The sequence below is a fragment of the Pteropus alecto genome, unplaced genomic scaffold (genome assembly GCF_000325575.1).
Source record: "Pteropus alecto unplaced genomic scaffold, ASM32557v1 scaffold223, whole genome shotgun sequence".
Classification (NCBI taxonomy): domain Eukaryota; kingdom Metazoa; phylum Chordata; class Mammalia; order Chiroptera; family Pteropodidae; genus Pteropus; species Pteropus alecto.
This window is the reverse complement of record NW_006434441.1, coordinates 451,288-465,623: the sequence shown is the minus strand read 5'-3', so window position 1 is coordinate 465,623 and position 14,336 is coordinate 451,288. Positions and strand designations below refer to the sequence as shown.

At 52.4% G+C, this 14,336-nt stretch overlaps 1 protein-coding gene and 1 pseudogene across 1 annotated transcript in view; both read right to left on the bottom strand.

The window, feature by feature from the left end:
- The window catches only part of KIAA1211L (KIAA1211 like), a 40,987-nt gene that overhangs the window by 8,768 nt on the left and 17,883 nt on the right, over positions 1-14,336 (bottom strand). Inside the window, exons 5-6 of the mRNA XM_006909469.1 lie at positions 13,068-13,252; positions 6,775-8,425 (exon numbers count right to left, since the gene is read on the bottom strand). Coding sequence (XP_006909531.1) covers positions 6,775-8,425; positions 13,068-13,252 — 1,836 coding nt within the window. The remainder of the gene's footprint in view (positions 1-6,774; positions 8,426-13,067; positions 13,253-14,336) is intronic.
- Positions 14,172-14,287, bottom strand: LOC112477872 (annotated as a pseudogene).

The window sequence follows — 14,336 nt, the reverse complement described above, 5'->3', positions numbered from 1 at the left end:
AGGGTCTTGGAGAGATGTGAACTGCTAATGATGGCACTGAGTCAGGGCGTTATCCAGATCAGAGTCAGTCAGGAGAACCTTTGGCAATGACACGCCACCACTGAGCTCTGGAAATGCAGCCAGTGTGATTGAGGGACTGAATGTTAAAATTTAATTTAAATTTAAGTTTACATTGAAACAGCCACGTGCAGCCAGTGATTCTGTGTCGGAAAGCGCAGTCTTGGGTCCGTGTTGCTCAGAGGGCAGTCTGAGATCCACTCATCTGGATCCATTGCATCAGAATCTCCATTTTAACAAGATTCACAGGCACCTGTAAGTCTGAGAAGCGCCACCCTAGAACAAGCATCCTCAGTGCTGGCCACACACTGGAATCACCTGGGCAGCCTCTGGCACTCCCCTTGTCTTGGGCTCACGCCAGACAAATCAACCAGAATCTGGTGCGATGACTCTGATTTGCAGCCAGCATTGGGAGGCACTGATTTGGATGCTGCTCCAAGCTTCTGGCCCATGGTGTCCCCTTTCTGGCTGACACAAAGTGCCTAGAGAACCAGGAGGTCGCCAGTGCCCACTGTCTTGTATCTGGATGCCACCCCCTGGGCTGCCCCTGCTGTTACCCACACGGTCACCGTCTCTGGCCTCCTCTCTCAGGCTTTCTGGTACCTTTTTTCCTCAGCCCCCCTCAGAGGGGCCTCTGCCTGGGATGCTCATGCACTTATGTCACGAAGACATGGCCTTCCCTCTGCCAACCCACTTTCTCCCTGCTACACCCAGCCCTGGGGGAAGTGCACAGAGGGCTTCAGTGCCCACAGGAGGTTCATGGCTGCCTTGGAGAAAGGGCTGACATGCCCTCTGAAGTGACACCAGTGCAGCTGATGGATGGCAAGTGGCACCGCCCATGCACACCTAGGAGGTGGGCTGCACTCTCGTAGGAACCTGAACGCTGGGCCAACAGGTTCCAGACAGACCAGAGCATGGCTTGACGCCTGCAGTTCCCCTGCCTGAGATGGGAATTGGAGCATTCTCAGTACCTTCCTGGTCACCCTCAGGTCCCAGTAGTCACTGTGGTCACTCCAGGACAGGGCGTAGCCTCAGGACTGAGTCAGTGTTAAGTCTCCTGTTCCCTGAGTACAGGGTGTCTGAGCTGGTGTGGGGGCTCCTCTCCCCAGGTGAGGGTCCAGGAAGGAGGGGTGGTGGGGAGGACAGGCAGGGCTCTCCTCTGGCACCTGCCACTGTGTCGGTGGGCTCTGTCCCGTCTGCTGCGCCAGTCTAAAACCCACTCTGCTGGGTTCTCCTCCACTGCCAGTCCTCTCTGGCTTTGGCTCGGTTTCTTCCCAGCTCCTGCTCCTCCATGTCCCTCTGCCCTCTCCATGAGGCAGGGTCCTGGGAGCACAGTAGGTGGGTGGCTCCTGGGGGTGGAGTCCAGCACAGGCCTCCCAGCTGCAGGGCATACCTGTCCAACTCTCCAAGAAGTGCCAGGGAAAGGCCCCTGTGCACTGGATGAGGGAGGGTCCCTGGACTCACCCCACTGGGCTGGGGGATCACAGGACTGCAGCTGTGTCTTGAAGAAAGCCTTCTGCAAACCCCCTTTCTTCCTCTCCCCACTCAGGATCCATGTACCTTCTCAGGGTGCCAGTGGTGGTTCATGACACGCCGCCCCCCCACCCCCCCGCCGCCAGGATTCTGCACACACACTCACCCTGGGGGCTAATATCTACACACTGGCACCTTTGGCAGAACCAGGACAGGGGGACGCCACCTCCGCAGACTGTCCGATGTGGCCCAGGGGAGTGCAGTTTGGTACATCTCAGGAAAATGGGACTGGACTGTATGAAGCTGTATCACATTTTGGAGTTAAAATGCTTTTGCTGCCCTAAGTATTACTAACAACCTCATTTTACAAAGAGGAAATTAAAACTCAAAGTTTAAGAAACACACCAGCTCTGGATCCCATAGCCCCTGGCAAGTGGACCTTGGAGTAAAGTGCCTAAACTCAGCGTCTTCCGTCTCACCACTCAGACTCCTGCCTTGCTCGCTTCCTTCCCAGGTCCCTGTACCTGGTCATGGGAATAAAGCCCAGGTCCCCCCACTGCAGGACAGGATCCCCCATGCACAGGTGCTGCCAGAAAAAACAAACCCCTGTTGTTCTCAGGGAGCTCAAGGTCAAGTTCAAGGGGGAGGTGAAGCATACTCAAAGTGAGCAGGGGTGTGTACAGCGTCCTGAGGGGGAGTTGGTGGCAGAGGTGGGGCTGGCGATGTCAGAGGGGGTTAGGCATGGTGGAGGAACTCAGGAAGGCAGAAACACCGACTTTGGCCAAAATTTAAAAAGCCTTGAATACCTTACCCTGCATTTTATTTTACATATGTAACAAAAAGGCTCTGAGAGTTTTTAACAGAGTTAAAAACTTGGGAAGAGTGGGTGAGACGGAGGAGTTCAGGGAGGTGGGCTGCTGGTGTCAGATTAAAGGTGATGAGGCTGACCTGGGGGCAGGGTTGGGGAGGACAAAGACACTTCATATTAGGATGACCAGGACTTGCTGACATTTTCTCATCCATCAGACTAGGGGGAAAATTTTAAATAGACTGACAACACCTGGTACTAATGCCAGCATGGAGAAATTAGTCTCTACCCTGCTTAAAGAAAGAGGTGTGAGCCGGCCCCATCTTCATGGAGGGTCATTTGAAGTCAGCCATCTATTCAATTAAAACTGCACGTGCCCTGCGAGACAGAAAACCCACTGTTAAGCATCACTTCTAGAGAAATGATGGTGTGACTACATAGAAGAGTAATGGACAAGCGTGGTCTTCTCCACACCCTGGTCTCCCTGCTCTTGGCTGCCTCCCAGAGTCTGCCAACATACGCCCTCTGAGTTTGGTCCAGGCTTTAAAAGGAGGGGAGTGGAACGTATTTACTCCACCTCCGTCAGAAGCACAAGTCCCTTTATACATGTTCTTTACGCAGTAGGACCACAAGGCGATTTTCCCTATGATTCCTGCCCTTTCAGGTTTTCCATAGTAAACTATTGTAATGTCTCTAAGACCTCTGGCTGGTTGGTGTATCTGGACAGATAGGGGCACTGAGAAGGACACTGGCCTGGGGTGGGTGAGGTGTCAATAACTTGAATCACAATCATGGAGATGTCAAGTCAGGGCTGCCCACAGAATATTAGGGGTGAGCAGCCATGGACGAGGGAGTCAAGGGAACAGAGACCATCAGGTGACAGGTGAGAATGCATGTCCTGTCCTGTATGGGGATGATGAGGGGACATACATGGTTTGAGGGGCATGGGGAAGGCACACGCAGTTTGAGGGGCACGGGGAAGGCAGGGAACGGAAGCCAGAGTGTTGACATGCTCACTCAGGAAGTGGCTATGGGGGGAAGAAAGGTAGGTGTGAACAAAGTTGGTTTTCTTTAAGAACTCAAGACAAAGGAGTATATTTTCAGCATGATACCAAAACCATCCCTTCGTATTCTACTCAAATGAATCTGAATACGTTGAAATAACTGTGTCATCATGTGACAGTGTCTTTGAGTTCATTTTCCCTGACAGCCAAAGACAAGATGGGCATCTATCCACACTCCCCTCTGATATCCAGCTGCCACCTGCCTCTCAGGCTCATAAGCTCCCTGAGGGTGAGGCCCTCTTGCTTTCCCTGACTACCCTTTGGGGCCAGCGCAGAACTGTGCTCATGGCAGGAATACGTGAAATATTTATAGAAAGAATGAATAAGTGAGCCCTAGAGCCCAGAAAAAGAGGGTTGGAGACCTGGGTGTGTCACTGTGTCTGTCACTGGCCCATCCTGGAGAGAATGAGCTTGGATTGGAGACTGAGGTTGCTTATCAAACGAGGCTCCAGGTGAGGGTAGCGATTTGTCCAGCTACTGTCCAAAATATCCAACACGTGACCACAACTATGTAGAAAATAAATGACATGCACTCACAGAGAAAAAGGACTCTAAGGAAAGGTCAACAGGAATAACATCTCTTGAGTGGACTCGTAGGTGACTGTTGTTTTCTATATGCTTTCTGTACTTTACCATTTTTCTACATGAGAATCTCCAACTGCTTTGTTCTGATTCTAATCCTGAGTGCAGGAGGCTGTAACTTAGACTCTGGGCTGGACTGGCCCAACTCTCCAACTGCTTTGTTCTGATTCTAATCCTGAGTGTAACTTAGACTCTGGGCTGGACTGGCCCAAAAGAAGGGTGGTTAACATCCTGCACACATGACAAGTCTGATAACCCAAAGCCATTCACCGGCTGAATGGCATATCAGCAGATTGAGGAGTGTCCTGTAGTTGATGAGCACAGATAGGGCACTGAGCCTGTAGTACCCACCCCGAGGTGGCCCTGTGAGGCCCAGCCCACTTGGCAAGCTGGCTCTTCTGTTTATTGCAACAACCATCCAATCCACCCCACTCCCTTGCGGAAGGATTTCTCCACACTTCCAAAGACGATTACAGGGTGTGGGGAAGAAAAGGGGAAATAAATAGGGGTGCTGGAGATAAGGCAGCTTGAGGCCCCAAGGTAGAACCTCAGGCCCATCTGGGATACCTCACTAACCTGACTTTATGATTTGTAGCCCTGGAAGGGGAACAGGGGTGATGGCAGCCCATCTTGGAGCTCTGGGTAAAGTGCCTACAACCACAAGATAATAAACAGCAATAATCAGGCCTTTTCTGGAAAACTGAGTAATGCTGTTACTAAAACTTTCATGATCTGTATATTTTATATGAATTGAAATCCCTTCAGCTGCTATAACTTGGGAGCAACGTGGATGACAGCAGAGTAATGACAATGAATCAAACCGCAGATAGATGCAGGGTCTGGGAAAGGTGTAGAGGCTGCTTCACTGATGGGTCCAGCAGCACGGACCCTGAGATCAGGCTCTGGTCTGCATGAGGCAGCCCCTAGACCCCACAGCTTGTCTTGGAACTAGTCCCTCAAATACTCTTTCCTCTTCTCTTCACACAAATAAAAACCACTACCCGTGCCCTGTAGTCACCTAGATTCTTTTGCCCTGAAATTCACCTGAATCCGTCATTCATCTGCGCCATAGACGATGTTAATAAACACAGATGGACAAGACAATCCCCTTCTGCTATTTAAGCAAGCTGTTAATGAATAAATACATCGTATTTTATAAATCAAAGGAAAAAAACAGAAGGTCTTTAATGACACCACATTCCAGGCATCTGACAGAGAACAAAGTCTAACTCTCAGGCGCAGGTTGAAGAAGTCATGAATTATTAACGTTCGAAGCACAGCTCTGTGAAGCCTCCTTCCTGGCTCTCACTGGGAACCTGAGTGTCCTATGTTTACGTAAGTGGTTACGTTCCAATCATTCCGAGAGCCCCTGAGGGACATTTTCAATTCCAGGTAGGGAAGGTGGAAGGTGCTGATGTCAGGGTTTTACCTGCCCAGAGCAAGCCCCATCCCCCTTGCTGTTTCAACCAGCATCTTTTTGAATCATTTTGCAATGGCTTCAAGGACCTCGCTGGGAATTGGCAAAGAAGACCCTCAGCTATAGCCTGAACCTCCCCCAGAGATCCCTCACTGACGGTAGGGGCAGCGGAAGCAAAACATCAATGCTGAGCAGGGCCCCGGATCAGGAAGGCCACAAGTGGGGGCATTTTCCTGGCGCTTCTCCCTAGAACCACCTGCATCTGCCGGGATCACCTTAGACAAAGCGCTTTGTACAATAGCACTTTTACCAACTTCCTAGGAAGGAGACAGAAAAGATTAGAATTTCTCAGAACCTGCCTTCCTGGTGTTTTGTGTGAACTTGTTTTTTCCTCTCAGTGTGCCCCCATCTTGCTTTTAGAGTGTGGAGTCCCTAGGAGAACATCTGGGTTTTATTTCCTTTTTGTCCCACAATGCAGTGCTTAAGTGGAGTCCTGGACTTAGAGTAGTCACTTAAAATACCCTGGAAGTTGTTGTTAAATAAAATTTGCCGTGGAACACCTCCCCCCAGGGGCCGCATCACTTGTGCACATCACTCCTTTGGGGGAACTTCATTTGTTGCACACTGCTCTCCATTAATGAAAGAAACTGTCTTTCATTGAAGGACTGTCTACCTCCACTGCAAACACCTGTTTGCAACAGTGCTTGTTCTGTCTGAAACACTGTAAATAAAAAGTGACAAATGTCAATGACATAGAAGAGTCATTGGTTCTGTCTATGTTCATTTCAAAAGACAGTTGCTTTAGAAGATGCCTGCATTCCGCCCTAATCTTGACACTGCTCCCTTTTGGGACAGAAAGATAATGCCCACCCTCACACTTAACAAAAACTGTGATTCCAATATATGGGGAGCTTCCTGCGTGACGGTGGGCCGCATGGTCTTGTTCATTAAACTGGAGGAAATGCTTCCTTTGTGGGGAAAGTCAGGACCTTATTTGATAGAGGAACCAGATGCCTCCAAGAAAAGCCAGCAGGTCCCTGGGTCCTGGGCCTCGCAGAGCTCCAGAGGCAAACAGTGGAGCAGCATGTGAGGGGCCCAGTGAGGCCCACTCCTCCAGGGAATAATACTCTACCAAAAGAGTGTGGACAATTTCCTGACTTTTCTGAACTGACAACAAATCCTGGTATTTGTTTCCTCGTCTCTACTCTCCATCCCTAACCATGAGTAATATCTCAAGGAATTCAGACATTTTCTTCCAATCCCCCTGCAACAAGGTTTTTACTTGAAGTATTTACATAGTCGGTGGCCATCCAGCAGGCTATTCCCACCGACGTGACTCCCTTCGTCCCATCCCTTCCCAAACACCATCTTACCAGTTCCCCTGTGGGGCGACCTTCTCTCCTTTCTGGGGTCCGGGGGCAGTGCAGGCTTGTCCAGCTCTCCAGGGCTGACATCTCCAATATCAGGTGATGCGGGTGGGGATGGGAGAGTGAAGTTCTGCAGAAGTGGCTTCCTGGGCAGGGGCGGCTTGGACCCCAGCTGCTCTGATGGCCGAGCCCGCCCCTTTCCCTGGCCATTTGGGGACCTGGTCCCCCGAGTAGGGGGGGCCGTTCCCATGTGACTCTTGTCCTCCTTTGAGAGCAGAGTCAGGCCTCCCTTTTCCAGCCTGACCTCAGCACTGTATCTCTTGATTCCTTTCACTTCCGGCAAGGACACATCTCTGTGTTTGAGAGAGAGAGATGTGGATCGGAGCTTGATGGGGAAGGTGCTTCTGTCCCCACACGCGGGCAGCTCCTGAGCAGTGGGGCAGGGGTCTCTTGTGGCTGGCGTGGTCACCACATCCTGGGGGCTCTGGCCCAGCCCAGCCTGGCTGGCCACCATGTCTCCTGTGTCTTGGGAGCTGCACTCAGCTGGTGATGGTGGCTCCTGAGGGCCCAATTTTTGAATCTGGGGCTCAGGAGGTGCCTGGAGGTCATCGAGAGCAGCCTCGCTCCTCCAGGCCAGGGTGCTCCTCAGTAGGGGCAGCCGGACAGCGGAGGGGACAGTGGCGGGGCCCACGGGGCCAGAGTGCCCCAGATGTTCTCTGTGGCCTGTGTGTGGCCATACCCGGCCCGAGGACACCGAGAACTTCTTCATGCTCTGAGGCTCCCCACCTCCTCTCCTGATTTTCGGCTCTTGTGCCACCCTCTTGGGTCCTCCTTGCGGAGACTTGGCCAGTTCAGCTCTGGGGGATCCCAAGGGGGTGGCTTCCTTGTCCAGGGCACAGAGAGTGGGCTCCTCTGGAGGTGACTCTGAGGCGGGTGGGGTGAGGGACACGCTGAGGCTCCTGCTGGCCCCCTGGGCCTTATGTTTTAAGCAGCTCTTGGGGACTGGGGGGCTTGGGGCTGGGGCCTCAGAACACTCTGTCCCTGCTCTCTCGAAAGGGGGCACTGCCAGCATCAGCTCCGCCTCCTGCACATTGCGGTCTGGCCTGCCTGGCCCAGAAGGAACCTCCACGGGGGTAGCAGGGCTGGTCCCAGGAAGTGTCGTGTCTTCCTCAGGGATGTGGGGAGATAACCGACTCTCATCATCTCCAGGAGCACAGACCACCTCTTCAGCTGTGTCCCTGGCTGCGGGATATGTGCTTGTGAGGAACAGCTCCTCCCTCCGGTTTTCGCTGTTGGGATCAGGGGAGCCTTCTGGCACAAATGGTGACTCCAAGCAGGAGGCCGGGCCTGACCTGGGCTCAATGACCTCTGGGGTGGCTGGGCGGCTTGAGGGATTGTCCCCAGGGGAGCTCTCCCCCTCCTCCTCCACACTGGCTCTGAGCGCTGGGGAGTGCTGCAGGCGTGCCCGTCTCGCATGGGCGCCCCCTGGTGGCAGCATGGTAGCCGGTCTCCCAGGCTCAGGGCCTCGGTCCAGGACCCCGTCCTGCTGTCCAGCACTGGGCTCATCTGCCGAGCTGACTGCTGGTAATGGCTTCTCATCGTGCTGCTCCTCTTCCAGGGTGCAGGTCAGGTCGCTCAGGGACTCGGACTGTGCCCGCTACGAGAAAGAGAGAGGATAGACAGCATCTCCACGTCAGGGACTCAGATGCCTGCAACCTTCCCATTTTGTTCAAGGCTTCACGTGGTTTAAGGGCAGTGGTGTGTCCCTGAAGCGTGGACATTCACACAGGCGTCTCTGCCTAATCCCTTCCTTACTGGCCTATTTGGATTCTTGTCTCACAAGCTCAGCATTCAGCAGAATGGTGGCGGCTAGGCCCTCAAAATAAATGTTGCCTAAGGCTCTTGTGGCTGAGCCACAAAACCAGTGGACGCTGTTCTACAGAGCAATGCAAAGGGAAGGGAACCAACACCAGGTGGGGGTGGGATCCGCCATACTTTGTGTTCTACCCTCATTACTTCATTTACTCCTCAATTCGATCCAGTGAGTAAAAGATCACTATCCTTCTTTGCACCTGGAGGCCTGGAGCTCAGACTGGTCCACCCTTTGGTCAAGGCTTTGTTTATTAGCTCAGGGGAAAGCTGGTGCTCTGTGACCCTGGGATACTCCAGAGCCAGCCCCCCACCTACGTCAATGCTCTCTCCCAGGTCTGCACACTCCTAGCAAGGGCAAATCGGTTTTCCTATAAGATGATTCATATCATGTCAAATGGGATCAACAGCAAATTATAGCTTAGAGGATGAAGTCAAAAATTCTCGGCTAAATCTAAAGTCTTATATTCTCTGCTCTGAAACCGTTTCTCCTGCTCCCTACTCAGGTCCAGCTGCACTCCTGCTATTGTATGTGCCAGGCTCCGGGTCTGAATGGCTGGCAGCCTCCTCTCTACTCGCACCCCCAAGACTGCCTTGAATTCCGTTCCAACAGGAAGCCTTGCCTCTTCCAGGAGGCTTATGGTTCTCCCGTCTCTCCGAATACTCTGCTGGCTTGACCATACATACTGTACTGCCCTGTGGCATTTTCCTTCTGAAATACTTCTGGAGTTTAGACTTAGTCCTCATCCTATCTCCTGGGCACAAAGTCAGTCCCTGCTCTCTTAGGAAGGAAAGGAGATCAAAGCAACCACAACTTATCAAAAATGACATGTGAAAACGACCCAAAAGTCAAGGGGTTGAGATTGATCTTTGTAAAAAGTCCACATTAGACCCGAGTCTGCTGCATGAACTCAGCTGTCTCCTCCTCCTTTTAGGGAACACTCCAGGAGAGTTTGCAGCAGGTTTCTCTTATTTGTTGGTGTTATTTTAACATTTTCCTGTCAGTATCTCCTAGCCAACAGAACACAGGTGACTGGGATGTGTGACCATACCTAGGCTAACTCTTACCAAGATTCACAGTCCTATTCCTCCAGGTATAAAAAAAGAGCGTGTGCAAGATGATTCATACAAAAAATATGGAAAGCTGCTGGCACAAAAGGCATTACTGGCCTTTTGCTGTTATGGGAAATCACTGATGTTGAAACTTCTTTAGGATGTGGGTCATGTTTTAAAATGCTTGGAACCCATAGGAAGTTAGCACAGAGCTGAGGAGCAGACACTTCCCAACTTGAGTCACTGGCAGCTCCGAGGAGGCTCAAGGGAGGGGCCGGGATGCCAAAGGCTGGCAGGTATGGGGCACAGACTCCAGAGAATGGGCTCAGATGCAGAGCAGGGGCTCTGTAGGGAACAAAGTGGCTTCTGACTCAGCCTGGGCTCCTAGCTGGGGGCAGCAGGAAGGATGCATATGTCCACTCTATCTCCTCCCTGCCCCAATCCCCTGGGCCCTCACAGCAGCTTGGTGCCCTGGACCCCTCTCGAGGAAGCAGAAGTGGGGGGCCCAGTGCTCAGCTTGCACCAGAATGGAGACTATCGAGCCTGCCTGCTCATCTACTTCCTCTTGCCAGAGAGAGTCTTGGGGCCGTGGCCACATAATCTCTGGGCAGAGGACGCTGCTGAGTAGTGCCAGGGTGAGGGGAGGTGCCAGTCTGTCTGGGACTCAGGACTGGTCATTGGCAACTCTGCAGCTGTGCGACCCTGGGCCAGTTGTCTAATTGTGCTGTTCCTGGTAAAACAGAGTTAATAAGATTATCTGCTCTTGGCACTGCCTGGGTTGGGGTGAGGATCAACTGGTATGGTGAGGTGCTAGTATAAACAGCAATGGGCATTCCGCCCATGTGCTGAAACCACATAGAGGGGCACAGCTCTGTGCAGCAGAGTAAAATGCTGAGATAACAAACCGCGTTACCTCTCCTGGCCTCAGCTTTGGCGGGGTGGATGTTTCAGCCAAATGCACACTTGAATGTGCTTTTCAAATCCGTAATAAATATCACAGTCTTTATAGCCAATTTTTTTTTTTTTTAACTGCAAGACTGGGTTTTTAAGGTAAGGAAAGCCCTCCTTTTTTTTCTTGTAGAGCTCCAGGAGTCAGAACCTGGATGACGTGAAGGAGAGTTTGCCCCACTGAGGACAGAGCTAGAGACGCCTGGCTGGGTCTGGACTGCGGTTCTGCCCAGATGAAGGGAGGGACTTGGGCAGCAGGAGGAAGAGACCAAAGTGGAGACTCGAGGTGGCTGAGCTTGGTGGTGGGGGTGGAGGGGTGGGATGGGGGGTGGGCGGATGCAAGCGGGTGATGGGGAAGAAACCCCAGATACTATGGGGGGTCGGGAAGTAGGAGAAACATGGACCTCACCATCCAGTGAAGCCGAAAGGAGCAGTGAACCCCCACAGAGGTCCAGGGCCAAGAGGGCAGCAGAGGGGCAGTGGGGTGGCTCTTCCCCACCCGCAGAGCAAGACTGGGATATCTGAAAGCATTGTGGCCCCCGAGAGGGGCCAGGGCACCAGGGAGGTCCTTATAGTTGGGAGGAGGGACCTCATGGCCAAAGGGCAGAGGGGGCTGTGGACATTGAAGGACAGTGGCCTCCAACTTAGGACCCAACAGTGACACTGGTGACCATGGCTAGACACCTCTGCCCAGTCAGGAAAATACAGATACCACCAAAAACTTAACATACCCATGCTGCTTCCTACCAAGAAGGGAAAGGAAAGGAGGAGGGGAAATATGGAAGTGAGAGTTTAAATCAAGGAAAGACTGTTTACCCAAACTGATGAAATCAGGTTTCCTGTTATTCTAAAAATATGGCTCAAGAGCTAAGTCAAGTTCAAAAGTGGAGAAAGAGGAGTACAGCTCTGTCCAGGGGGCTATAAGGAGTAGGGGCCTGGCTTCCCTCTGCCACCAAGTCCTGGCCTGGCTGTGGCTGGTTATGCAGGCTTCTGCCAGGGCAAAAGACATCCCCGTGGGAATAAATCCCGGATTCGAGGGCCAGAGGGAGTTGGCTTGTCCCTGTCCCATGGCTCCACGCAGCAGGAAGACAGGTAGGTGAGAGTTACAGGGCCATGCCAAATCCCCACAGCTCAGGACCTTTAAGTATAACTGTGTGGGGTGAGTAAGCATTTGCAGATGTACCCTGGTCCCCAGCTTGCACAAGGGCACATTAGGCTGAAGGTAACCACAAGCTCGCTTCTTTCTCCAGCATCTGTCCCCTCAAAAGTCAACCTTTTAAAACTTATGCCAAGCCTTCTGGCATAAGCTGCAAAGGCACTTCCCACATTCCCAAAGGAAAACCCACTCTCTCGGGGAGACCCCAGCAACCTGAGAGGCCCCAGGCCACTGTCTCCAGCTGAAGCACCTAGTTTGTCCTGGGTCCTTCATCAACACCCACAATCTTATCTTCAGGGAAGCAATGCTGGCCTTCCAGAGAATGCTGGCCTGTGAGCATCTCTTTCTCAGCACTGTTGTGCTCTCTGGCCAGGCTGGCCCACTCCCTGCCTCTAAGCTCCTTCAGGGGTCACATCCTGTAGGTACCACCAGGCAGGGCAGAAGGCACCAATCCCATGGAGACCTCTAACCCCTGGTACCTTGAGGCTAGAGTACTCCACCAGCAAGTTCTCGGTTCCCAGGACCCAGAGCTGATGACCACCCCAGGCAGAAAAGAGAGGTGTGTCCTTACAGGGGAAGGGTGCCCTGATGTTAAGCAGGTCCTTCCCCAAGGCAGCTCTCCATTCTAGTGGTTCAGCTTCCTCTGCTGTCACTCGCTCGTTCATTCATGCATGCATACAATAAATGTTTACTGAATGTCATCAGCTCTGTGGCCAGCCTTGTTCCAAGGGCTGGAAGTACAGCTGGGACAAAGTCTCAGAGAAGGATGGTAGTAAACAAGTGAGCACATACATTCCAAAGCTCATATCTGTGTGTGGCCTGTGCTAGGAAGGAAGTGAACATGGTGGTAAAGAGGTGGGTTAGGTGAGCCTCTGTGGGGAGAGGCCCTCTGATGCCAGGAGCACAGCACCTTGAGCAGGAGATATAGCAGGTACGAGGCCTGAGGTTGGGGGCAGCTTGGGGAGCTCAAGATGCAGGGAGGAGAACAAAGTGTGTTAAGTGAGAGTTAGAGGAAGTCTAGAGGCAGACAGGGCCTGGAGTGTGGGCTTCACACTGGACGCAGTGGGAAGGCAAGACTCACAGCTCAGAGCGGAATGAATGAGTGAGCAAATGAATGAATGAATGAATGAATGAATGAAAGGAGTGTTTAAGCAGGAGAAAGACATATCTGATTTATGTTGAAAAGACAACCCCAACTCCTGTGGCAGGTGATGGGGCCTTGGTGTTTTCTCAGAGGGGCGAGTGGCTGGAGGTGGAAGGGAAGCCCCATTACCGAAGACAATCGCCTCATTTTGCTTGACCGCTGGTTGCGGGGCTTAACCAGGAGCTTGTGTTTAGCTGCAGAGTTGTCCAGGCATGAAGAGAATTCTGGGGGATAATCGAAATCGGCCATGGGCGCCATGCTGCTGTCCACGCTGATGACGGGCGTGTTGCTCAGGTGGCTGGAAGAGAGCTGGTCTGGAGACGGTGGCCGTGAAGACGAAACTAAAGAGACCTTCAGGAGACAAGGAGCAAACAGCAAGCGCTGAGTCTCGAGATGGGTGCAGCCAGCATTTCAGCTCCCTCCTTTCACTGTATTCCTGAGAGGACATGTTTCACATTTTACTCTCAACAGCGAGGGTCCAGAGGAGAATGACTGGGGGGCTTAAGTGTTGGGCCGACCCCTGGAGAACCTGTGTCCCAGGCACCCCAAGCAGGACAACTGCCTGCTCCCTCCCACAGCTCTTCAGACAAGAGCTGGTTTCTCCGGTGACACAGACCAGCCTGCTTTCTACAAGGGCAGGTGGGCTTGGTCCTGTCTCTGGAAGCTGAGCGTGTGGCCCAGCAGCATGACTTACAGGCAGGGGCACAAAATGTGCTGAGCCCACTGCTCAGCAGTCTGTCATCAGTTCTAGGAGGGTTCTGCATCTTCATGCACTCATTCCCTTGGAGAAATGTGGCTTTAAATTACCATCTGTGAAGTTACAATATTTCAGTAGTTGATACCTCAGCAGAGAGTGACTGACAGCCAAGGGCAAAGGTGTTGCCGGGAAGGAAGGGGATTCTGGTCGTCACGGCAACAGCCTAAGATCCCTCCATGCCCACTGAACTAAGCAGGCTCCTCCACTGAGAAAGGTCTAAGTGGGTGTCCTGAAAGGACATCTGTCAGCATAAAGTGGCAGTGGAGGGCACCCACTGTGCCCCATAAGCAAACTCAGCGGGGAAGAGGTGCAAGGTACAGAGAGAACCTGGGAGCTGCTGGCTTTAGTCACAACCCTGCCACTTACACACCAACCAACCAACTTTCCACTCTAGCATGGTGCTTGATATTAGTATCAAGCTTTACGTGGTGTTGCTTATTTTCCAATTTTTTTTTTTTGTTATTTATTATTATTTATGCCTACAGCACCTGGTCTTCCTAGGTGGTCTCCCATCCAAGTACTAACCAGGCCCGACACTGATCAGCTTCCAAGATCAGACATCGGGCTTGTTCAGGGTGGCATGGCCATAGACCAGGGACCATGAATCCACTGGGGCATGACACGAACCCAGGACCTTCTGC